This window comes from Strix uralensis, chromosome 4 (genome assembly GCF_047716275.1).
Source record: "Strix uralensis isolate ZFMK-TIS-50842 chromosome 4, bStrUra1, whole genome shotgun sequence".
Lineage (NCBI taxonomy): Eukaryota > Metazoa > Chordata > Aves > Strigiformes > Strigidae > Strix > Strix uralensis.
In genome coordinates, this window is record NC_133975.1 from 89,554,666 (window position 1) to 89,581,188 (window position 26,523).

General features: G+C 46.2%; 1 protein-coding gene across 3 annotated transcripts in view; it reads left to right on the forward strand.

Annotated features, from left to right (window-relative positions):
- The window catches only part of LRP4 (LDL receptor related protein 4), a 90,930-nt gene that overhangs the window by 38,860 nt on the left and 25,547 nt on the right, over window positions 1-26,523 (forward strand). For all 3 annotated transcript variants that reach the window (XM_074867706.1, XM_074867707.1, XM_074867708.1), the window contains exons 2-8: window positions 2,190-2,336; window positions 12,220-12,336; window positions 14,359-14,472; window positions 14,913-15,029; window positions 23,420-23,548; window positions 23,887-24,006; window positions 24,136-24,261. In XM_074867706.1, the coding sequence (XP_074723807.1) occupies window positions 2,190-2,336; window positions 12,220-12,336; window positions 14,359-14,472; window positions 14,913-15,029; window positions 23,420-23,548; window positions 23,887-24,006; window positions 24,136-24,261 (870 nt within the window). The remainder of the gene's footprint in view (window positions 1-2,189; window positions 2,337-12,219; window positions 12,337-14,358; window positions 14,473-14,912; window positions 15,030-23,419; window positions 23,549-23,886; window positions 24,007-24,135; window positions 24,262-26,523) is intronic.

Consider the following 26,523-nt stretch of genomic DNA (forward strand, 5'->3'; position numbering starts at 1 on the left):
CAGGAAGGGTTATTGGAGCTTAAGGTAGCTGGGATAAGTGCTTTGGGGTACTGTTGAGGATAATGGTAGAAAAATTGCTTTTGAAAAGGTGATTTAAACAGTAGGTACCTTGGGTACAACATACAGCTAGTTCTGCCTTTCTAAATAGTGGTAGGCAACAGCAGAAGGTGGATTTCCTGTGCTGCCAGTTTGAAGGAACTGGTTTGATTTTGAGGGAGGTTTTTAGTTCTTCTGAATTTCCTTGTGTTTATTTCTAATAGTTGGATATGTTGCATAGATGATGCATTGCTTTTCCTTAGGGATGGCCGTGCTGCTCTTTTTGCCTTCTGACTCTACATCACCCTCTTGCTGTCTTTTTGAGTCAGCCTTTGCACTGGCCATATCTGTAAGTCCTTTGAGGATCTGACCACTCTGCCCTCTGTCATTTGCCTTTCCTTCTTTCTGTTCCCCATTCACCTTATGGTCTTCCCGCCTCTATCCCTTGTTACACCAGATATTGGCCGCTTTTTCTAGCATATACAGTAATACCTTGAGATGTGTGTTTTCTACTAAACCTTTTAAAGACAACTTGTAGTGGAGACAGGGGAAAGAATAAAAGGTTGTTACACCCGTGGCAGTCTCTGAAGGGAGATCCTGCAAACATTTTGGTTGGCCCAATTCAGCAGCTTGTGGATGTGCTTGGAAAATGTATCAAGGCCTTGCAACCTGCAGTGTAGCAGTTGGGAGCAAGCAGCAGAGGCTGTCAGAAACCTCCTCGGGCAGTTTTGTTGCAGAAGAAACTTATTGTGGAATTGTTCCTCAAGGAAGAAGTGCATCCCCTCTAAACTTAAATCTTAGCTTAACTTGCACAAGTGGATGTCTTCACTGGAGAGAATTGTGCTGTTGAGAAAGTTGCAGAATAGTTACATAAAATTTGGTGGATACTGCTCTTCTCAGTTAGAATGGAAAATAAGGACGTTATGAGGACTGTGGGTTTTTTGGTGTGTTTTTTTGGTTTTGTTTTTTTTTCTGAAGTTGCTACAGCTCATGGTTCATCACAGATACACTAGGTGTAACAAATGGGATCAAAAAGTCTGCAAATAATTCAGGATGTATATAACTACTGCTCGGGGCAGGTATTATCCTTCTATACTTCTTGTCATCTATTGTTTAATCTGAGAACTTCAGGTTTGTTTGAATTGCAGAAAGAAGGAACTATGCAAAAAGAATACAGTCACAGACTGGGGGTGTTGATAGATAGAATAATCATTTGTTTACCAGTAATATTGATTATATAGATTGTCTAGCTAATGTCAGACAGAAGTTCAGGCATGACCTTTTCCTTTTCAAGAGGTGGGCTATAGCCTGTTCTTTCTCAAGGCAGAGATTTATTAAGAGAACATGTGAGATAATATCATAAAGAGTTGTATTTGCACAGGGGTGAGTGTCAAGAGTTGTGAAGAGTATTGTTCTGTAGCTGGGAGAGGGGAGAAAAGGGTTGGGAGCTCCTTAAGCTAACTTTAAGGCTGGAAGAAAATGTTTTTATCAGATTATATGTTGACATTTGGACTGCATTTCTTTTGGTGAGTTTGTAGAGTTGAAAATCCTCTTCTCTTGCTTTTATAAATGTCAGTTATGCACAGGATAACGTCACAGTTCAATCTCTACAGGTAAATAAGGATGTATTTTTTTATTTTTCTACTTTCACTGGAGTCTGAAATGTCAAAACCAGTGACATGTAAAAGGTTTTACATCTAGAAAGTTCAGGGTCTGGCAAAGACCCCAGATAACTCTCTGAAGTAGACCCTTTGCCGTCCCTTCTGTCGTGGTGTCAGAACTAAGTGGAGCAGCAGCAGCACTGTGCTCTAGGAGAAGCCTGAGTTTGTAAAATAAAAAGGGTGTTCTGATGCCTGGGATTCCTTGAATTTGATTATGACTAGTGCTGAGTTATTTTTCAGCTAACTGATTCCCAAGTCTCTTTTTGGCAGGTTGCTGTTTGCTGTTGCCTTCAAATAGCCCTATTCCAGGAAGCTCTGCAGAGTACTTATTTCAACAGTGTGAGGGGGGTGAATGTTTTCCTTTGAAGTAGAGTATGTGTTCATACCTAAAGTGTGTACGTGGAGAAAAACTCTGGCGTCACTTTAATGCATTTACCCTAAAATAGACAGATCTCTTCAAAATACCTTTTTTCTTTGTTTGTTCCTTTACAGATGTTACAAGTAGCACCGAATGCTCCTGTGGACGTAATCATTTTACATGTGCTGTCAGTGCTTTTGGTGAATGCACATGCATCCCTGCTCAGTGGCAATGTGATGGAGACAATGACTGTGGGGACCACAGTGATGAAGATGGCTGCAGTAAGAATACTGTTCTTGACTAGTGTTTGTGAAAATTGAATGTCTTTTTCTCTGCGGGTGCTTCTGTTTTACAGTCACATCCTAGTTTTTATATAGCAAATGTTTAAGACTGTAGATGACATACTTTTGACTGACTTCAGTACTCGGAGCCTAGCAGAACCAATGTCTACTGACACAAAGCACAGTGAAAGCCCAACTCTGCCTTTTGAAGCTGGGTTTAGATGGCTGTTGGATGTGAATGTTTTAGAGGGAGAGGAAGGACAGAAGGAAGTGCCTCTTTTTCCCCACCTTTGCAAAAGCGCTGTCTGTGAACTAAATTATATGGTTTTTCTATAAATATTAATGGAAAATAAATAAGCAGTTTGAAGAAGTGTATTGAGGGTGTCTGCCCTCTTAAGTAATGTTCTAGTTTCTGTCCTGGCTGCCCTATGAAGGGAGGGAAAGGTAAGCACTGTAATCAACATTCACTGGTCTTGGGATCTGCTGAGAGGAGTTACCTGGCAGCTACCGTGTATTTGCGTAGCCTCAGCATCTGTGTAGCTGAGCCCAGCTAGGTGAGAACTGATACAAAGTGTCACTCTTAGTGGGTTTAGCACCATATAAATGAGCAGAGAAAATCTCTTTCCCTGGAGCCACAAGTAAGTTGCTTTCTTATCTCATCTCTTTGGTTTCCACAGACTGTGGTAGAATTGAAGGCCCAATTTTGTGGAACTCCTTTCCCGAAAGTTTGCCTAGAGCTGAAGATTTAAGGCTTCTGTCAGTGAACATGATTGAAGAATTTATCTTCTTCTGTTGGATGTTTCTCTAGCCTTCCCTGATTTCCACTGTTGACTGCTGTAAGGAAAGGAGCTTTCTTCATCCATGAAATATTGTTTTGGAGGATCTCTTCTTCCTTAAGTGTGGGAGATCTCAACCCAACTTTGTGCAAATTTGTTTTCTTCTCACTTCTTGTTTCCTATGTTTTTGCAAATAGTAACGTGGAAGACCTTGGGTGAAAACGGTGTTTTGAAAATAGCTTACCTCCAAACTGAGGTGATCAGTGCTTAAAGGTTTAAAGAAGATTAGTGAAAGGGTTATTGGGCAAGGAGTGACCTTAACTGGAGAAATCAAAGAAAGAGGAAGGAAAACCTGCATGTTTACATCCAATGGAGAAAAGTGCAAATTTGAGAACTTGCCATGCTTAAGAAAGAGGAGATGAGGATCAGGGAACTGAAGAAATAGTATGAAAATCTCAAAAGAGCAGGAGAGAGGAGGTTGTACTCAACTGCATAGGTTGAAAAAGGAGAAGTTGATAAGAATGAGGGGCTTGGGGGGGTAAGGCATATCCAATAATTAAACTGGTTTTGCTGGCTTCTTACTGAGCACAGAGGAAGGTGCGGATTTTTTTGGTAGGTTTTTGTGGTGGTGGTGGAAGTTGGGGGTTGTTTGGGGAGGGGGGGATTTTTTTGCTATGTTGTTTTGGTTTTAGGGGGCGTGGTGTTTGTAAGGAGAAGTCATGCTTCACAAATCTATTGGAACGCAGTGAAAGAATCAGTAACAATTTAGACAAGGGATACTTGTTGATAAGGTCTACTTTGTACTTCAACAAAGTCCGGCAACAAGGGTTTTTAAGCTAAGCAGGCATGGTAGGATTAGGGGGCAGGAGGGATAAGACCTTCCATAGAACTAGCAGGAGGTGGTTCAAAGCTAACAAGAGTTGCTTGTTGATACAACATATACTTAAGCTGTGGATCTCCTTGCCACAAAACATTGATTCTGAGACTTCAAACATTCTCAGAAAGCAATCTGACAAGTTTATGGATGTAAAATCCACTGAGGGCTGTTGGAAGATTAATATGCCACCTCTTGTTTGGGATGTCTTTGTATTGCAAATGGAGGCAATTTGTCTTCTGAGGAAGAACGTTTACTTGCATGCTATGTTCTTACACTCTTTTCTCAGCATTTGCTGTTGCATTGTGTCTCTCTCCATGGCCTGGGCAAGAGGAAACTTTTGGTCTTGCATGGTAAAGCTGTAGTTATGGTGTATCCCTAATATATTGACGAAATCTGGCCCATATGGATTTGAATGGAAGCTGTGCAAACTAGGGACTAGCAGTGAACTGTGATCAACCTGCTGATACTCTTAGGCACTGGAGGTTGGGAAGTATATAAAGTAGAGGCAGAGAATGTAGGAACTGGGTTTGACTTCTGCCTGCCTTTAATTTACAGTTTCTAACAAGGCAAAGGGAGGGATAAGACTGAAGCAGAGGGAGCTGCCTAGAAAACAGCACGTGTCAGATGGGAATGCTTAAACCTCTCGTTCAGAATATGACTTGTGCTGTAGGTCTCTGCAATTTAGAGAGAGAGGTAAGCTAGCGTGTACAGAGGAGTGTAGGCTTGACTAGATGGGAGGGGAGATAGAAAGCTCCATTTATACAGAGTAGAAAAGTAACTCAAGGGGAAGGACTAAAATATGAGCTGCCTTTTTAAATATTGCTTTGTAGTAGAATAAATACAAAGAGAACTTTTTCAGCTGACAGCCAGAAGTACTCGGAGTGCAATTTAGTGGAAAGAAGAAAGCAAAAATGGAAGTTGAGCAATGGGGCTAAGGACTCTATAGAATTAAGTGCCTGGCTTCAGCACACACATGCAGGGTTACAGTGGAGGGGGCCCTAGGAACACTTATTCCATTAAGCCTGCTGTATCTTGCTCTGAGTAGCTGTTCATTATGAGTCCAGGTGTGTGATATATTATTGTTAGCTTGTAGAACTAGGTCGACTCCACAGTGTAGGTTTGTGGTAGTTGTCTGTGCTATTTTCTGTCTTGCTTAGTTATTGTGGCACTGAAGCTTTTTGCTAGAGCGGATCACTTGCTAAATCCCTCTCTTTTGCTTGGCATCCAGGAGCCTTGTGAAGCTGTACTCATTTGTGGGGTTAACTTTCCATTTGATCTGTTTGCTGACTGTGCCAACCATAAAGAAGGCAGCAGGAATGCAAGAGCAGGGGTGGGGTATAAGCCCCTTGGCTCATACAGCAGCTTGAACTTTAAATCAATTTAAGCTTCTCACAAATCAGCACTGATGCTTGCACATAGTACGTGAGAATGGTCAGTTCACAGATTTTCTTTCCTTCCCTAATCTGTCTGTGACATGCATATAGTGTTCTGGTTGGAGTGAAATTTTGGACAACTTCTCTGTTTTGAATTTGATTTATTTTTTATTTATTGACTTATACCAGGTCTGAAATCGGTGAATTTCTTTCTAATACAAATACGGAGCTGTAGGTTTGGGTTGTCCTGATGAAGTCATCATCGTACAAGCCCCAGATATATTAAAGGCCTAGTTAAAAAATTAGTGAGATTCCTCAAAAACCATGGGGCTAGTCTTCAAGCTGGGGTGAGCCCAGTGGTTTGTTCTGATTTATGAACCTAAGTCTCTGCAACCACTTATATAGACTCTTCTGAGATGCTCAAGCTGTTGGGATTCTTTTTCAGCAATATATGGAAGTACAGCTCTGAGTTTTAAAGACGGGAATTATAATATCATCAAGTAGAAGTCTGATCAGAAGAGTGAACAGAAACGATTGCAAGGGATCCCACATCTCTACTGGTCTGCTGCAAGTTAGTTTTAGAGTTACACGATTTTCTTTTTTTCTCCTGTGAATGTCCTATCTTTCCAGAGAAATAAAGCTGCAACCATGCTTGTTTTAAGGTCTACTTTTCCTTGAGTGTGTCAGCTCATACGTATACTGTAAGCTGATACAACAACAAAAATGAGTTCCTGAGACAGTTCTGTCTACTTCCTTGAGAGAATGGGAAGACACTGGACTGCTGGACCCCTAATCAAGCAAGAGAGAAACACGGGGTGGGGGGAAAAGTGAAAATTACTTTAGCAAGTCAAGGTTTAATCTTGCTTCTGTGTCTGTGTAGCACTGCATGTGCTTGAGTAGTTGATTGGAGTTTACTAAATTCTATATTAATGCAATTTTCTAGCCCTGAACTGGTAACTTATCATTTCAGTTAAAGAATGACAGATAGCTTGAAATGTATTGTGTGAAGAAAAAAAATGGGGGGGCAGCAAGATACTTGGCAGTGAGTGAGAGGATCTGCAGCTATGAAAAACGAGGGCAGACATAGGGAACATTTCTTCCTTTTGTGAGATGTTTAGTTTTGCTATAAATTCTTAAAATGTAGTGTGGGTTTGGATTTTGTTTTGTTTTGTTTTTTTTTTTTTTAGTGTTCTGTCACAAACTATAAAACAAATTCCCACTTTTTGTGTCAGTTGCACTGTTTTTCCTCAACTGTTACCTTTTCTGCGCACCCCAGAGGTTTTTCACTTGTATTGGTGTCCTTGGAATGTCTGTGTCTCATAGGTATTTTTCTATCATTTTTGGGAGAGCCCTGCCTCTGCTTACCTGGCTATGACAGGAACTGTTTTTCTTGCAAATCTGAAGTCCTGCTGTGATGGGAGCCAATTATTCCATGACATGTTTGCTTCCTGCTCCGGATCATGTTTACAAGCCAGAGTGCTGTAGTAATAATAGTAATAAGCAACCTCCCAGCTGTCATGCCAGCTTCATAGACTTTCTCTGGTGTTGGCTCTCTGGCTTGCTGACAGTGTCTGGCTTGGAAGCCCTTGCTACACATGCACAGATTAGCTCAGCTGCCTTCCTGCCTTGTGCCAACAGAGACTGCTTTGGACTGTCCCTAACGAAAGCCGCATGCGAGCAGAGGAATGGTTTTCATTCTGCCCTCCTGCATGCACTTTGAAGTCCAGCGTGGTGTGAATGAGTCTTACTTCCTGTGGCAAGGGTGAAAGGACAACTGAGTAAACTTGGCCTGAGGATTGATAAATAGTTCAGTTTCTCCTAAGATACACCAAATCCCCTCGTAACCATCCCTCAGTAGAGCCTTCTTACTCTGAATTTTGGATCTGTATCATACCTAATCAGCTTCTACATGTGTAGCTCCTTGGGACACAGACCTGCTTGCTTAGCTCCGTGCACCGTCGTACAGCACTTTTCATTTAAAGGGACTGAAGAAGCATTTCCTCCTTTTACCTTAAAGCTTACTGAAAGCAGTCTGTTGTTTCCCATCTCATTGGGCAATTTAGGCAGTTCCTGTTGAGCTACAACTCATTCAAGCACAGGAGAGGGTCCCTACCTTGCCAGGAACGAGGCTATCAGTATAGCCTGCTTTTTGAGGTGACGTGAGGATAAAAATCTCAGAGGTCTTTTGCTAAAATGAATGGAAACTTTCAAAATCATCTTGCCTCTGCCTTTCACATAATCCCCAGTCTTGAACTCAGTTGCAAGAGCTCAGGTGAAGCTTACCTTCTACACTTCAAGTTTTACTAATTAGGAACTCTTGACAAGAGTTTCTTTTGGAAAGACACCAGTTCCATATCTACAACCATACTTGTCATTTTATTGGACTTGGAGTGTGTGTGTTTCCTTTAAAAGGTGTCAGAATTAATGCAGTGCCCCCTTGGGCAGAGTGCTTGTGATCAAAGGGCTGTGAAAGATTGGGTGCCGATACTATTTTTAATTTTTTTTTTCTTTCTTTTTTTCTTTTGACCAGCAACATCCTTAAATACTGTTCAGCAGTGTGATTGGAAACACTTTATGTTATTCTGAAACTAGATTTTCCAAAATGTAGTTAGTAAAATTCAGCATCTCCTATTTCTTCCTGAGAGTGGACTAATGTCCTTTGGTTTTGTTTCTGGACTTACTGCCCACTGTGCTACAGATCTCAGCAAACACATCTATGCAGGGGTGTGGACATAGCTGGGGGTCAGGCTGCAGTTGTCTCTAATATAGGCAGCATGAATTTTTTGTTTGTTTGTATTTATTTTAAAAATTAAATTATCATTCTTCACAGGACCAAGAGGTTGTCTAATTAAACAAGCAGTATTGTTCAAACGCTGTGCTCCAGGGCTGTGAACACCAGTTGCTCGCTGTCCTTGGGTACAAAGCAACCTGCTCACCACAGGCAACAGGGATAAAGTGTTCAAAGGACAGTGGGACGTGATTCAGTCTGCGTTTCACCTTATAAACTTCCTTTTTTCCCCCGCCCTCCCCCTTCCCCTTCTGCTCGGCCATAAAAGAGCGCCCTGTGTAATAGGAGTTGGGAGAGGGGGAGGAATAGCAGGCTTACGATAGACCTAGCTTTGCTGAAACCTTGGATGATGTCCAGTGTGACCATGCAGAGGGATGAGCTCAGGGAAATGGTTGGAAGTTCAAAGGCCTTTTTGTGTTGCTCATGTTGCTCACTGTCAGTTGACAGATGTGCTGTCTTGGGCTGTCACTGCCCAGCCTAGCTCTTCCCACCGGCTAGCCTTCCTTGGGCTTGTTCCCCATCCTGACTGCTCTGCCTGGGGAGGCGGGTTAGTCCCTGTCTGGGCATTTTTCTGTCTTCAACTCCTTCCTCAGACTTGCCTTTGCGCATCTCTTCTAGGAAAATATTGTTTCTTTGCACAGATCTGGAGAGATCAAGCTGGAATTGAGCAGGGAAGAGGGGGATGAGGTTTAACTGTGATTACTGTTGCATTACCTAATCCTGCTACGAATAGTGGTAATAGTGTGTTACTGCAATCTGCGATAACTTTCTCACCAGTGGAAGTGGTGCCTAAGAAGGATTTAGATCTTTCTTAGGAAATGATAAATATTCTTCATTTTACAGGTTGGTGAAGTGGGGCTAAAGAGACAGAACTGTCCCATTCTCATGCAAGTATCAATATCAAGCTGGGAAGAGAATACAGGGGTTCTGTTTCCAGTCTTCTAGATACTAATCCAGCTTGTCCTGAGAAGTCTTGTTCCATCTCTGGCAGTGAAAGGAGTTCCTGCTGCCTCATTTGTATTGACATGTACTCTTCTTTTGACCATGAAAGTGTGGTTTTTAAAGTGAGTTATATGAGTTAAAGCAATACACTTACACATTGTATAGCTGCTCCATGATGTCAGGGCAAAATATAGTGGAGGTTGTTTGAATGTCCTAAGTGTGACCCCTTAACTTTTGAATTTCCTCTTAACTTCAAATTTCCAAACACTTTGGATATATTTACAACGGTACTAATCATTAACTCTAGGCTAGTGGTATGCCCTTGGCTAGTGGTATGCCCTGAGCTTTAACTCCATAGGAATAAAACTCATCAAAATATGAAGTAATAAATGACCAGCAGAAGGGCTGAATAATAACAGCCCTAGAGGAAAGGGATGTACAGTGGAACTGAAGCCTGATGTGTTTGGAATGAGTAGAAGAAAACACAGGAATGTTTTTGTGTAGGCAGTTTTTAATGGGAAGAAGGAATCGTGGCTTGGGGGGGCAGAGCTGGGAAGAGGGCCTTAGGAGGAGACTGCCCCCGTGTGAAAGCTGCTCCCAGAATCTCTTGCATTTTCCTTTGAAGCATCTGTTTCTGACCATTATTAGATTCAGGTTACGAGTTTACGTGGATCCCTGCCCTGATCCCATTGGCAGTTCCTCTGCTCTGTGAGACATCAGCCTTCATTCATTATTTTTTTTTATCTTAAAGTGGGTTTGTGTTTTTTCTTCCTCCTTTAAAGGAGAGCTCCCGTAGAAGGGGATTTATCTCCCCCCTGGTGTTGTCTGGGCTGGCACACACTTGCAGTCTGCTGGGGTGGGAATTAGGTCCTCCTTTGTATGTGGCAGTTTGTGTTTCGCCCTCTTTCCCCTGCTCCTCCTCCCCTGTGCTTGAAGCTCAATTTTTATATTTAGGGGGAGTATGAAATTGGCTGAACTGTTCCCTGCAGGGGTGGAATTTAATTTTGTGTCCTTAGCTCATGAAGGGATGCAGCAGTTCAGTGGGATAATGGTATCAGCTCTGAACCAGCGCTAATGGCCTAACCCTCTGGGAGCCTGAAGAATTCTCCCCTGGAGAGTCAGCATGGAAATTCCCTTCCAGGTGGCTCCTGTGCAGTCCTTTGGTGATTAGTCACGCTGGGACCGGGGAGAGCAAACAGAAAAGCATATGCTGGGGGGGGATGGTCTTAGTCCTGAAACTGCAGCTGAGGCCAGGGAAGGTTTGCTCAGCGTGCTTGGGGGAGAGAGGGCAGATCTGTGGGACTGACCCTCTGAATCCAAAGATCTGTCTTGGTTTTGTTTGGAAGCAGAGTTTGAGAACTGGAGTGTTTTCCCCTTCTGCTGCCCTGTGAAAGAAGGGGAAGCTCCCTCTCTGTTTTGATGCAGCAGCACAGGGGTGCTCAGAGAAAGTGCAATGTAAGGAAACAGGTGAGTCGCTGGAAGAGCAGGGTGCTCTCAAACCTGTGGGGTGAAAATACAGGTTTGTATGCTTCCTTGTCCTTCATACCTTTCTGGAGCCTAGAAATAGCTGGCTCTGACCTGCACATATACCTGCATGGGGCATCCTGGACATGATGGGAAGAACCTTTTCCTAAGGGCCAGTGCCACATTCTGTATTTTGTCACCTAGGGCAGGGTTCAGTGTTGAGAGCGGTGATATCTGCTGTGATGTCTTCTCAGATGCAGGGATGCCTATGCCTGCTGTACTGCATGAATGTCTGAGAAGATGATCCGAATTTGTGCTTAAGAAAAGATAAGTTAGAGCAAGTCTGAATTTAACTGCACTAGTGTATTCTTAGGGTAGGAGGCTTTTTGGACAGGTCCTTGGTGGGAAATGTTGGAGGACTTGCTATAAAGAGCAGTGAATGATTCTGTATAGTGTAATCCATACAGCTTTCACAGGACAGTGGCAGCAGTCCTGGGACAAGGGGAAATGGAGGGTTGAGGAAGCTGGAAAAGCTGAAAATGTGACTATTTGTTCTCCTTATTAAATCCTCCTCCTTGTGCATGTGGCTGCTGTCTTCACCTTCTTCTTTTACCCGCCTCCCTCCACTTGCGCTCCCACCTCCAGGGTAGGGTTGGCAGGGGAAAAAGTAGCAGCATAGCAGAAGAGGGCTGGCCCGCCTGGTGACAGATAGGCAATGCTGTCGGCAAGCTTGGGCTGGGATGAAAGGATTTCAGGCGCTGGCCTCTCCAGCCCTTGCCCCCTTGCATTGCTGAGCAAACCTTGTCCTTTGGAGAACACACCTGTCAGGAACAGTCTTGTGCAGCCCCTTCCCTACCACAGCTGGCAGCATTTAAAAGCATGAACCTTCTGGGGTTGAGTGTTCCTCTCATCTGTGGGGGGAAGGACAGGGCTGATGCTCCCCCTTGAATTTTAGCTTTGTGGCTCCAGGCTTCTTCAAACACCGTGGATTTGTGGTTCCAGTTCACTGCCAGCAGACTCCTGTGTAGGCAAGCATCATCCCATATCTGCCCCCTTCCTCCGTCCCTTCTGGAGACCTCTAGCAGGGTTTAGACTCTATTGCCCACGCCTGAGGTACAGCAAATTCTCCCCAGGCATGGATTCCTGCCTCTAAGCTTCTCCTTGGAGGTTTGTTAGACAGAAATGCTGGCAGAGTCCCTGTGCTGGAACACACGCTGTAGCATGTACCTTGCAAAATCCTGTTCCCCAAAACATTGCTTCTGATAGTTCTCACTCTAAAGAGCTCGCTGCATAATAAAAACAGGATGGACTACACTGGGAAACATGCAGGAAAGATGGTGATAATGTAATTTTGCTTGTTATAAAACAATTGCAGTTATGGGAGGACAGCAGGCTTGCTGATGAAAGAGAAACAAGGAACTCAGTGGGGGAATGGTGGTGGCTACTTCCTTGTGGAAAGGTCAGTGCTTCTCTGGGGAGGAGAGACTGCCAAGCTACAGACCTACCCTGCCCCCCCCATCTGAGGAACAGCTCTTCCTTGTAACTTGAAATTTTATGTCTTTTGTTTCTAAGAGGTGTAGCTCCCTCCCTCAGGAGGGAAGTAACCTTACTTTCAGGAAGGAAGCTGGCTGTAGCTCCATGAGGTATTTCTTTGCTGTTGCAGTGCTGCCCACTTGCTCCCCCTTGGACTTCCACTGTGACAACGGGAAGTGTATCCGCCGGTCGTGGGTCTGCGATGGAGACAATGACTGTGAGGATGATTCTGATGAACAGGACTGCCGTAAGTCACCTCTCTGAGGGGAGAGGGTGGGTGCAGTGCCTGCCTGCCACGGCTGGGGAAAGTTGACCCTTTTTATTACAGGAATGTAAGAGTTTATCTACTGAATCAGACCTTTGGCTTGTAATAAGCTATATCCTGCCTCTGGCAGAGGTGTGTACCTGATGTCCATAAGCCCTGCCACCTTGGCACCTGGTTTACTGTTCAGCTGCATGTTCTGGGGGAGGGGATGCTTCTCCATCCAGCTGGAGAACCGTTTATGCCCTGCAGCTTTGCTAGTTAATGTCCCATGAAGCACTTCCCTGAGCTTGAGCTCTTCGTGTCCTCCCCTGATCATGGAAACACCTAACCCCTGCCAAATCCTTCTGAACTGCCTGTCTGGCTGACTTCCTGTGGCCTCAGGTTCCACTGTCTGACTTTTCTGCTATGCTGGGCTGTCCCCAGCATCCTCTCCCTTCAGAGTTCCCTGAGGAGAGGGAGGTGCTGTAGGGATGCAGCCCACACAGGGACTGGTTACCCTGCAAGCTGACTGTCTGCTGCCATGTGAGGCACCATCTTCAAAAGAGCTGCCATGACAGACTGCTAGCTGTGAGCACTGCTGTTGTGCTTCTACAGATTATTAAAATGGAGGGAATTTTGCCTGAGTCTTTGGAGTTCAGCCCCCCTCCTTTCCCCTTTGTGTTGAGGACAAGGGTTACTTGCAGTTGGCTTCCATTAGCAAAAGGTGTTCAGGGATACAGTGTCTCCACAGCAAATTGTCAGGTCCATACTTGGCAGCACCTCCCAGAGAACCCGCCTGTTATGTAGCACTGGAGCTCCAGCTTCTCTGAAACTGCACTGGTTGCTGGGGCTGGCATCAGGCTGCAGTTAGGAGTGGAACTGTTTAGCTCTCTGCTTGATATAAGCATCGCTCTACAGCCCTTGAATTCTACAAAAGTTGTGTGCATGGTGCTCCATAGTGTTTCTGATGGAGGAATCACTTCTCAAGAAATGCAGAAATAAAGCTCCTGGCCATAAAGTATTCCATGTGCAATACTTGTGTGGAAATGAATTGACTTTTTGATCAGTATGCCTCTGATCTTTGCCTGCCCTTTTGTGCAAAGGGCTGGGAAGAGAGGTTCAGGGGTTTGACATCCTGTTGGATGCTCTGGATTGTAGGACTAAGCTCAGTTTTTCAGTCTATTCGAAGATTTTCATGAAAGAAAGGTATAGGTTTGGGTCTGTTTGGTCTTCTGTTTTTCAGAAAAAGTTGTAATGTTCTAATATCTAAGACAATAGTGGAGAAGGCTGTGATCAAAAGATTTGGAGACTAATGGAAGGAGGCAGGCAAGATTCTGTGAATAAGAGACTCCTAGGGGGTTGTTCAGACTAGCACGTAACCATAGGAAGGGTTTCTGTTGGATTGAGGTCCTCAGGTGCTAATTTTGCAGTCCCTTTCCTCACTGGTCTGCAGACAAGCTTCCTTAGAAGACTGGCAAAGAGGGTGGAATGAGGCTGCAAATACTGAGGCATTCAGAAGAGGAAGTTTAAATTTTCTTTCTCCCTTTTCAATGAACATTTCATTTCCTTTCCTTTGAAGATAGCTTTGGCATTGTTGTGAAAAGAAGGTGGAGGTGTAATTCTACCAGCAATTATTTGTTAGATAATGAGAGGGCCTATTAATTCCTTTAGAAAGAGTCCTGGATTGCCTTTTTTCTGTGCAGGGATCTCTTGAACCTGGCTTGAGGCTGTGCTAGAGTACCAGCACAGGGTGGGTGGCTCGCTCTCTCTGTTCCAGGTACTTTCTCCAGCCTGTGTTCTCAAGTTTTAGAGCCTGTACTATTGACTTGTGGATGGAGTGGGAGACACTCGAGAGATCTCACAGTGGCCCTCTTGGTATTGTTAGGGGAAGGGAAATCAGCTCTCCAACTTTGCAGTGTCCTTGGAGGATGATGTTGCTCGATTGGTAACATGTCACAGATTTGGTGTTCTGCAAGGTAAATCTTCTTGACTTGCCTTCACCTTATCTCCATTGTGTCCCTGCAGCTCCACGGGAATGTGAGGAAGATGAGTTCTCATGTCAGAATGGATACTGCATCCGCAGCCTGTGGCACTGTGATGGTGACAATGACTGTGGCGACAACAGCGATGAGCAGTGTGGTGAGTAATGTGGCCCTACAAATACTGCCCTGCCAGTGCTTTAAAGGGGGTTGCACAGACTCCAGCCTGTGCAGTTCTAGGATCCCCTGAGCATGGCGAGGGCTCACAGCTGGCTTGTCTGGGCTGGGCTTGTAGGATGTTTCATTCCCAGGGCTGGCTGCTTGGGCCCTCAGGCTGTGTGGCTTACCTGCCAGGCAAAAATCACTTGAGACCTGTTATTCCTTGACATGCCATTATGAAGTCCCGTGGATTCCTTTTGAATCCAGCACTCTGTGTCAGTTAAATGATGGTTTTGCTCAGGCACTGCATGACACGGGTATGTATGGTTTAATGAGCAGTCCTGTTTGTGGGTGCCCTAGGAGCTTCAGGAGCATGGTGTAGTTGTTTCCTGGGTACTTTTGAGAAAAGCCAAGGCTTTGTTTACATTGCTGTCTCTGCAGATATGAGAAAGTGCTCGGAGAAGGAGTTCCGTTGCAGTGACGGTAGCTGCATAGCTGAGCACTGGTTCTGTGATGGTGACACAGACTGCAAGGATGGCTCTGATGAAGAGAATTGCCGTAAGTGCTCTCCATGCTTTGTAACCACAGGAAATAGCCCTTTGGACCTGCTACTTGGGGTTTGGCACGGTTTTTTGCAGCAGAGATCAAAAACGAGTTAGTCCTGCCTGTACTGGCAGCTGTGCTGCCTTCTGTTGCCTACCCCAGAGGGCACAAGAGAATGGTCTATCTCTTGTGTTACCTCACAGGCATACTTCATCTGTGCCTGGCTGCTTCTCTGTTCATTCCCATGGCTGTGTGACCTTGAGTCAGAGCAGGAGGCTTATGCTTTACTGAATGCAGCTCTGTATAGAACTGTAGGAGTTGGACAGCAGGGGGTAAGGTGATAAAACTGTTCCCTTCATTTTCCTCTTGTCTGATTCCTGCCTGAAATTTCTCGGGGGGCTCTGCCCACTGACAGCATCCTCAGGGACTGCACGTCCCCGACTGGCACACTGCAGGGGCTGCCTGCCTGACCAGCCTCTCTTCACTCGGGTGCTTTATGCAGAACATTGTCTGAAAAGTGACTGATGGGAAGGGGGTCCGTGAGAGCCCACAACAGTTGTTTTCTCTTCCACCTTCACAGGCTTGTAGCAAGAGGGACAGGAGTCTATTATGTCCCTTCCTAACCCCCACTGATTCTCTCCTGTGTCTGTGAGAGCTGTTGGTGTCTGTGGCAGTTGCAGTGGTCCCTTCCCCCACCCTGCTCTCAAAGGCATTTTGCAGAATTTGTTCTAGATAGCAGGAAACTTCAAAAGGCTCTGGGAGGGGGGGATCAGGGCCGCCAGCTCCTGAAGGGCAGGGGGAGTGGATGCATGGGGGACGTGTCTTTTATCTCTCCAGATAATGAGAGTTGGCAGGGAGCCAGGGGCTGCAAACATTTCTGAGCCAAGAAAGGGCTCTAAGAGGAAGCCAGCCTCTCTCCCTCTCCTTTTCTCACTCCTTTGCATGTCACTTCCCCACAGGCCCTGAATAGGCCCTCGAGAAGGGGAGATGTTTAACCTTGCATCCTATGGGAGTGGAGGGGCACCCAGAACTGATGCCCCGGCTCCTCTGAGCTGGAACGCTTCTCCAGTCCTGGCTGGCATATGTCTCTATAAGGCATTTTAAGTAACTCACTAAGAAGCTCAGTTTGGCTACCTCCCATTCTCTTATCTTTCCTTATCTCCAGTCCTGCTTGTCATTCATCTAGGACAAGGTGGGACTACATTGTTCTTTTTTGTGGGTTTTTTTTTTGTGCATCTATGTTTCTTTTGGGGGTGTGTGTGTTATGATTGAATCACATTCTGTGAGATTTTAAGTCACTGACTTTGTTTTCTCCTCAAGGAGATCCAAACAGTCCTTTCAGGCTCCTTTGGCGAAGCACATGTTAACACACATTTTAGTATCCAGCCGCTGGCTACTCACTGGACTAAAGCTCTTATTGCATGCCTGCAGGCTGTGCCCACTACTTCAGGTTGGAGAGGCCAGTGTAGTTCACTTCCCAGACTCTCAGTCTTTCTTCTTCCTTTTGTTTAATGGATTTATTTTCAGAACTTCTCAGTTGGAAGACTCATATGCCTGAAACATGCAGTTCATTCTCTGAATAGTATGAGAAGAGGTGTCAGATTCTGTTGTGTGGGACTCAAAATATTTTTCATCCCTTCCCACATAATGTATTGTTGAACAGAGAACAGTGGGCAAATCCTTGACTGTAAGTTTGTTGGGCTTTGCCCAGGGTCATCTGTGTGGCAGTGCTCCCTTCTGATAAGACACGATTTGTTTTAGCGACTGCTTGAGAGAAAAGTTAGGGGAAATCCTCAGAAGTTAGGTGCAGTCCTGGGCACCTTGCTGCTTGCTTGCTTCCTTTGGTCTTCAAGTGATTATTTTTGTTAAAATTTTAAAGGAATCTGTCCTGGTTTAACCAGGATAGGGTTAAGTTTCCCCAGCAGTGGGGGGAGCTCTAGCCGGGTTATTCAGATACCATGCGGACGTCACATCCTGGCAGGTCACATTTTCCTGGCGCGGGAGCGCGGTGCACTCGTGGTTTTGTACATCGTGCTTCAAACTGCTGTATTTGGTAGCTATTTTGCTCTGTTAATTGCCATCACTATTACTGTTATTGTTATTGTTGTTATTGGTTGTGTTGCTATTGCATGGTTGTATTAAACCTTTCCTTATTTCAGTCTTGGGGCTTTGTATTTCACTCCCTTTGTGGGGGAGGGGCAGCGGCCGCATGGTCTCAGACCCCGGCAGGGGCTAAACCATCACAACTTTGGCGCCCAACGTGGGGCTGGAGAAGACTGAAATAAGGACAAAAGGAGAAGTGTTAGAGCAATCTGTTAGGTGTAATTTTTCTGTTTTACTTGTATTGTTTGATAAGAAATGTTTGCAATGCTGGGCAATTTGCTTGCGTGGTGGGGCTGGATTAATCCTCATGTCCACTCTGTGCTCCTAGTAGTGGCATTTCTTGTCGGTGGAAAATGTGTCAAGGGCTGTATTTTGCTCTACTGGTTACTGTCTGCTTATAATGGGCTCGTTTCGCTGCTTGTGGGGGTGAACTGATACCTGTTTGCTGCCTGATCTTTTGTTTGGGGTCTCAGCCCCTCTATGGGTGAGCCAGGGGAGGAGATTCTCTCGGTTTTTGAAAGTTTTAGCTATCCCTGGAGCCTCCTGGCCACTGTGTTCCCGGCACAATGCTTTCTAAATGCCTGCCAGATCTTGTTTTGGGCCATGTGGTACTTCTCCAACAATAGCACCACCCGGAAACCTGCCCCGGGGGCAGATAGTTATAAATGGCTAGGTATGTGGGAGAAGATGGGCAAGTACCTGAGTCAGTGGTCACCCCCAACGTTCTGGGATTTTACTCCCGAACAAGTGCAGAGTCCTGATAAACTGGTGGAGTGTTTGGAAAAGGTGTGCTGCCAATCTGACAAATCCCGGGAGACACAAATCCTTGCGATGTGCTGGGGGCTTGCCCATGCTTACCGTGTCATCTTTAACACTGTTCACTGCCCCCAAGGGGGCAAAAGAGCTGCAGGGTCTGAAAGTGAGCCTGCTGGTACAGCAGCTGGGCCAGGGGGACAGGCAGCGCCAGTACCGGTCGCCTCCACCAGCACAGCAGCTGAGCCGGAGGGACAAGCAGTGCCAGTATCAGTTGCCCCGATACGGAAAACCAAATATACCAAAAAATCCCCCCGCAATGTACAGGGTGATAATGAACCAGGCCCATCACGAGAGCAGGAGGAAGAGCCGGAGGTAATCATCCGATCTCTATCCCTCAGTGAGTTGCGAAATATGCGGAAGGATTACAGCCGCATTGCAGGCGAGCAAATTTGCACCTGGCTGCTCCGGTGCTGGGATACTGGAGCTGCTGGTTTGGAATTGGAGGGGAGAGAGGCCAAGCAGGTGGGACATTTAGCCAAGCAGGCTGGTATTGACAAGGCAATAGGGAAACAGGCTCAAACCCTCAGCCTTTGGAAGCGACTCCTGCTCGCTGTGAGGGAGAGGTACCCCTACAAGGATGATTCTCTGTGTCGGTTAGGCGAGTGGACCGACATGGAGAAAGGCATCCAAAACCTCAGGGAAATGGCTGTGTTTGATATGATCTATGGTGATCTGAATGATGAGCAGTCACCATTGGATCCAGATCTGGTCCCTTGTACACAGCTGATGTGGCGGAAGTTCCTGCAAAGTGGACCAGAGGGACATTCCAAAGCATTAGCAGCAGCATCCTGGTGGCGAGACAATCAGACAGTGGATGAAGTGACTATGCAGCTCCGGCACTATGAGGGGAGTCTCCCTTCCTCCCAACATGCCTGGGTTTCAGCCGTAGAGGAACTGTCTCAGAGGCTCCAAAAAATGGAACAGGACATGTCCTATGTTTCACCTGCACGGGCCGATGTCTCAGCTATTAGAAGCAGGCGTTTCCCCACCCAAGAGAAGGGCGGTAGAAGGTACACACCACGGGGCACCCTATGGTTCTTCCTCCGCGACAATGGGGAGAACATGAGAAGGTGGCACGGGCAGCCCACTTCCGCCCTAGCTGCACGAGTACAGCAACTGAAAGGGAAGACCACCATGAAAGGGGAGTCTTCCAAGAGAGATGCAGCTCCAGTGTCTAGTCAGAAATCCCCCGGACAGAATAGAATGGCCAGCAGTATGCTTGACCCTCTTGAGGGGACCAGGAAGTCATTCCTGCAGGAGTCACTCTTAGATCAAGTGAGTGATGGTGAGCAGGATTAGAGGGGCCCTGCCTCCAGCCAGGTGGAGGAAAGGGATAATCGGATTTACTGGAAGGTGTGGATCCGATGGCCTGGCACATCAGAACCACAAGAATATAAGGCCTTGGTGGACACTGGCGCACAGTGCACCTTGATGCCATCAAGCCACAGTGGGGTTGAATCCATCTGCATCTCCGGAGTGACAGGGGGGTCCCAACAGCTGACCCTATTGGAAGCTGAAGTAAGCTTGACTGGGAAGGACTGGCATAAGCACCCCATTGTGACTGGCCCAGATGCCCCGTGCATCCTAGGTATAGACTACCTCAGGAGAGGGTACTTTAAAGACCCAAAAGGGTACCGGTGGGCCTTTGGTATAGCTGCCCTGGAGGAGGTTGAGCAATTGTCCACCTTACCTGGCCTCTCAGAGGACCCCTCGGTGGTGGGGTCGCTTAAGGTTGAAGAGCAGCGAGTGCCAATTGCTACCAAGATGGTGCACCGGCGGCAGTACCGTACTAACCGAGATTCCCTGGTCCCCATCCATCAGCTGATCCGTCGACTAGAAAGCCAGGAGGTGATCAACAAGACTCACTCACCTTTCAACAGCCCTATATGGCCAGTGAGAAAACCTAATGGCGAATGGAGACTGACTGTGGACTACCGTGGCCTGAATGAAGTTACGCCAGCGATGAGTGCTGCAGTGCCGGACATGCTAGAGCTCCAGTATGAGCTGGAGTCGAAGGCAGCCAAGTGGTACGCCACGATTGACATCGCTAACGCGTTCTTCTCCATCCCAATAGCACCAGAGTGCAGGCCACAGTTTGCATTCACTTGGAGGGGTATTCAGTACACCTGGAATCGATTGCCCCAGGGGTGGAAACACAGCTCCACCATTTGCCATAGACTGGTCCATACTGCACTGGAGAAAGGTGGGGCTCCAGAACACCTGCAGTTCATTGATGATATCATTGTATGGGGGGGACACAGCTGAGGAAGTCTTTGAGAAAGGAAAGAAGGTAATTGAAATCCTCCTGAAGGCCGGTTTTGCCATCAAGCGACAGAAGGTTAAGGGGCCTGGAAGGGAGATTCAGTTCCTAGGAATAAAATGGCAAGATGGGCGTCGCCACATCCCAATGGAGGTGATAAACAAGATAACAGCTATGGCCCCACCAACTACCAAAAAAGAGACTCAATCTTTCCTGGGCGCTGTGGGGTTCTGGAGGATGCACATCCCAAACTACAGCCTGATTGTGAGCCCTCTCTACCACGTAACCCGCAAGAAGAACGATTTTAAATGGGGCCCAGAGCAACAACAAGCCTTTGAACAAATTAAGCAGGAGATTACCCAGGCAGTGGCTCTCGGGCCAGTCCGGATGGGGCAGGAGATTAAGAACGTGCTCTACACCGCAGCCGGGGAGAATGGCCCTTCCTGGAGCCTTTGGCAGAGAGCAGATGGGGAATCCCGAGGCCGACCTCTAGGCTTTTGGAGCCGGGGATACAAAGGCTCTGAAGCTAACTATACCCTGACTGAGAAGGAGATACTGGCAGCGTATGAAGGAATTCGAGCTGCCTCAGAAGTGGTCGGCACTGAGACACAGCTCCTCCTGGCACCTCGACTGCTGGTGCTGGCATGGATGTTCAAAGGAAAGGCTCCCTCCACACATCATGCAACAGATGCCACATGGAGTAAATGGGTTGCGTTGATAACACAACGGGCTCGAATAGGGAACCGCGACCCCCCAGGATTAGTGGAAATGATCATGAACTGGCCAGAGAGCAAAGATGCTGGGATGTCACCAGAACAAGAGGTGAAACGTGCTGAGGAGGCCCCACCATATAACGAGCTGCCAGAGGAAGAAAAGCAATATGCCCTGTTCACTGATGGGTCTTGTCGCATTGTGGGAAAACATCAACGATGGAAGGCTGCAGTGTGGCATCCCACACGAGAAACCACTGAAGCTGTTGAGGGACAAGGTGAATCGAGCCACTTCACAGAGGTGAAAGCCATCCAATTGGCTTTGGAGATTGCTGAGCGAGAAAAGTGGCCGAGGCTCTATATCTACACTGACTCGTGGGTGATGGCAAGTGCCCTGTGGATGTGGTTGCAGCAATGGAAACAGAACAACTGGCAACGCAAGGGCAGACCCATCTGGGCCGCTGAAGTATGGCAGGACATTGCAGCCCGGGTGGAGAACCTCGTTGTGAAGGTGCGCCATGTGGACGCCCATATACCCAAGAGTTGAGCCGCTGATGAACATCAGCATAACCAGCAGGCGGACCAAGCTGCTAAGATCGAGGTGGCTCAGGTGGACTTGGACTGGCAGCGTAAAGGTGAACTGTTCATAGCCCGGTGGGCCCATGAGACCTCGGGCCACCAAGGCAGAGATGCAACATACAGGTGGGCTCGAGATTGAGGGGTGGACCTCACCATTGACACCATCGCAGAGATCATCCACGGATGTGAGACATGTGCTGCAATCAAACAAGCCAAACGGGTGAAGCCCCAGCAGAATGAAGATCGATGGATGAAATATAAATATGGAGAGGCCTGGCAGATCGACTACATCACACTGCCACAGACCCGCCGAGGCAAGCGCCACGTGCTCACAATGGTGGAAGCAACCACTGGATGGCTCGAAACTTATCCAGTGTCCCACGCCACCGCCCGAAACACCATTCTGGGCCTTGAAGAGCGAGTCCTGTGGCGACACGGCACCCCAGAGAGGATTGAGTCGGACAACGGGACTCACTTCTGAAATAACCTCATAGATGCCTGGGCAGAAGAACACGGCATCGAGTGGGTCTACCACATGCCCTACCACGCACCAGCCTCTGGGAAGATCGAGCGCTACAATGGACTGTTAAAAACTACATTGAGAGCAATGGGGGGTGGAACCTTCAAACACTGGGACACACATCTGACAAAGGCCACTTGGTTAGTGAACACAAGAGGATCTGCCAATCGAGCTGGCCCGGCTCAGTCAAAACTTCCACGTGTTGTGGACGGGGATAAAGTCCCTGTGGTGCGCATGAGGGACCTGCTGGGAAAAATGGTCTGGGTTAGTCCTGCGCCGGGCAAAGGCAAACCCATCCACGGGATTGTTTTTGCTCAAGGACCTGGGTGCACCTGGTGGATGATGCAGAAGGACGGAGAGGTCTGATGCGTGCCACAAGGGGACTTGATTGTGGGTGAAAACACACCGTGAGTTATACTGAGCTTTTGTTAATTTTTTCTTTGTCAGTGCTAATTGCTAAGTGGCAGCTGGATGTGACGCACATGGTATAGAATAAAGGGGTGGATTATGTCCTGGTTTAACCAGGATAGGGTTAAGTTTCCCCAGCAGTGGTGGGGGAGCTCTAGCCGGGTTATTCAGATACCATGAGGACGTCACATCCTGGCAGGTCACATTTTTCCTGGCGCGGGAGCGCGGTGCACTCGTGGTTTTGTACATCGTGCTTCAAACTGCTGTATTTGGTAGCTATTTTGCTCTGTTCATTGCTATCACTATTACTGTTATTGTTATTGTTGTTGTTGGTTGTGTTGCTATTGCATTGTTGTATTAAACCTTTCCTTATTTCAGTCTTGGGGCTTTGTATTTCACTCCCTTTGTGGGGGAGGGGCAGCGGCCGCGTGGTCTCAGACCCCGGCAGGGGCTAAACCATCACAGAATCATTACAGACTTTAACCTTGCATTCTGACATGCCTCAATCCTTAATATAAAGCTTCCCCAAGGGGTATCTTTATTTTTCCATCTGTTTTTGTATCTACCTTTTTCAGGTTTAATGAACACTTTCTGGAGGGCACTAAGACATAGTGTGTCCAGCATAAGACGGAAGGTGACATTCCTGGATCTTTTTTATTGCTTTCCCATCAACACTTCCTTCTTCATAGATGTTTCCTTCTCTAGAACTTGATGGCTCTTGAAAAGTTAGCGTTTATAGACTAACTTCCTATGTAATTTTTTTAATGATTATTTTTTGTGAATTGTCTGCATGGACCTCTTCATAGGTTTAACCTGCCTCTCAGTGAAGCACAAACAGCATTCAAGTTCCTTTCAGTAATACAAGTCATGCAGAGATGCAACAATGGCTAGTAATCTCCAAAACCTTTCCACTGAATACTTGCTAGTCTGTTATTAGACTGAGAAGGTTGCATCTAAACTGGATTGTGTGCTGTCACCTCAGGCGTTTTTTCGTTGATTCCCTTGTTAGCATCAGATGTTCCAGCTGCCACCTGCAGCTTGGAGGAGTTCCAGTGTGCATATGGACGCTGCATCTTGGACATCTACCACTGTGATGGCGACGATGACTGTGGCGACTGGTCTGATGAATCTGACTGCTGTAAGTTAGTGCAGGGTGATATACTGGTCCAAGCATCTGAGCTGCAAACCTAAATGGATTTTGCATTGGCTGGAGAGGGGTTACAGTGTAGACAGCAATCTCATTGTTTACACTTAAACTGGCTCTTTCATTATTTATTTTTTAACTCGGAGAAGTAAGAATAGTGATGGGAACTGTGTAGTCAACACACTTCTGCATACAGGAATTAAAGCAGTTTCCAGGAGGAGTCTATTCAGGACTAAGTTCCACAGTAGTGGAATGTAAGGGTGGTGCTGAGGGGCTTTGGGGATGTTACATTGGTCTGAGTTTCGTCTTTATATTCTTTACCACCTCTGCAGCATCTCACCAGCCTTGTCGCTCTGGAGAGTTCATGTGCAACAGTGGTCTGTGCATTAACGCCGGCTGGAGGTGTGATGGAGACTTCGACTGTGATGACCAGTCCGATGAGAGGAACTGCAGTGAGTGCTGGGCACGGGTGGCAGCTTTCAGTTTCTGCGGATGCAAAAGAATGTTTGTGACTGTTAGCTTTGGAATTGGGTCTCTTCTGATCCTTCTTGCTCATCTAATGTTCTTTCTTGGTCCCTCAGCTACATCTATGTGCACAGCTGACCAGTTCCGCTGTAAATCAGGGCGTTGTGTCCGTCTGTCCTGGCGTTGTGATGGGGAAGATGACTGCTCTGACAACAGTGATGAGGAGAACTGTGAGAACACAGGTTTGGCCTGCTGCCTTGCTGCCTATAGCTAATGTTTCCATCCTGGAGGTGATAGGTAGTGAGGTTTCTTTTGGATTGCTTCACTGAGTTCAGCCTAGAGTTTCTGTCCTTCCGAAAGAATGGTATCTATAGGCTATCTTACACACTTGCAAACAGGTGTAGATCTGTGTGCTTAAACTAAGTTAAGCAATGGTGTTTTCTGGCCAAATATCAGATCCCTGTGTGTTTCTATCCTGACCCTACACTATGAATTACCACAGAGCTCTGAGATGATTCCATTCAGACTTGGAAACATTAATAGTGTGCAAAGTTGCTACCTTTGTCAAATGGACTATGTCTAACTCATGCCTTCTAGATAGTTCTGGATAGTTTTCATGTTGTCTTATGAAATTGCCAAGCAATTCTAGCAGGTAGTGGAATCAAAAATGGGCATTTTGTGGAAGTGAAAGGTAAAGCCTTTGTATTAGCAGTGAAGGGTGTCAGCTTCCCCCTTAGATATTTGCTCGTGAGTGTCTCTTTCTAGTAATCATTTCACATATAGCCATTCTTTTATATAATAGCAGTTATGGAGAAGAGGAGGGTTTCAACAGACCTAGTTTATAGTAGGATTCAAGGAATGTCTAGAATCTTCTATTTTCCTTAAATCCTTCAGGATGCCTGTTGAGGAATAGTGTGTACTGGTCTATGAATTCTTCCCAGGGAGTGGAGTCCAGCTGTGCATACTGACCCTTCTGGATCAGTGTATTTTAAACAGTGGGTTTAGAGGTGACAAAAGGGATTTGTGAAACTGTACCCCTTGTTTGGGCTTGTTGAGGAGGGGAGAGTTGGTGTTCTATAAGGACAGCTGAGCTCAGAGAACCTGGGGAGGCACACTTTGTAGCCATTTGAGAGCAGCTGCTCTAGATTGGTCAGCTCTTATGAGTACCAGTATGCAGGAGATGATGGTGATCCCGGAAAAAACAATTGTGCTTAAAGACAAGCTGGTAACCCTGTTTCCTCATCCTGATAACAAACATATTTAGAGGTATTGAAAGAATAGTTGTCACCCAGAAGCCAAGTCCAACTTCCAGAGTCACTGAAGTTCAACCTCTCCACCTCAAACCAAGCCCAAGGTGGTTGAGTACAGCTATTGTTACTGTAAGGTCAGTTGTGCAGTTCTGCATCAGGTCTATGGTGATAGTCAGCAGGTAAAAATTAGGGCTTCTAAGCAGAATGTGTGCTGGCTCATCTAAGCAAAATAGCGTGCTGTCTCAATGTCTATAGCAAGAGTTCAAATCCTGTGTCACCTCTTGGATTTAGAGCAGAATTATATTTTTATTTGCCATAGAGAGAAGATTCCTAGAATACTAGGAGATCAGCTGATGTAAGGATCTTTATGTTCAATACGACAAATGCAGTCCAAGTTTCAGAGTTCTTCACATAAAGCATTCCTGTGCTCTGAAAAGTGAATCTGCATGTGATTTGATTTTAAGTTCCCAGCTGGAGTGTCCGTTAGTTCTTCTTTGTACTTGTTATTCTCACAACTACCCTTTTCCATGCTGGCAGTCCACCTGTCTAATTGTTTCTTTGCTGATAACTGTATTGTTCTGTTGTCTTTCTAGTATTATCAGAGGGTGATGATTTGGAAACCACTAACCAAGTCAGCTTAAGAGGTACAAGAAATAAAAGGCAACAGGACAGTGCAGTTATTGCTGAAGAAACAATCAGATTGGCAAAGTCCCTGCAAACAGTGTTACTTTGCTTACAAGAATTCTGTAGAGTCTCCCTGCCAACAGCAGTTGAGGCGTGTAGCTCATGTGTGAAATCCTGTTGCCTGAGCTCAGATTTCAAGGATGCATGTAAATCTCATTCCAAGTCCATCACAGTGCAGTTAGGGCTGGACAAGACGCTCATTCCTAGGCAGGTTTAAGATCCATGGCCAGGCTGGGGTGACATATTACATGATTAAAGTGAGGAACTGACTACTCAGCATATGCAAGAGAGGAGGGTTGTGGAATCTGGAACCAAAGGGAACTAAGCCAAGACCTTCCAGTCATTCTGAGAGAAACTAAATAGCTGAACTTCACAGTAAATCAACACTGGACTTAGTCTGGAGGAAAGTTTGCAGGCCTCCAAATCAGCATAAAGATAAGTGGAACAGTAAGGAGTGCAAGATGAGCTGAATTCAAGGAAAGAGGAGGTCATGGATTTGTGCTCATATGTAAAGCTTGTATCTTAGAAAATGTTCTGTATCCTTTTTTTCACCATAACTGTTGTTCCATC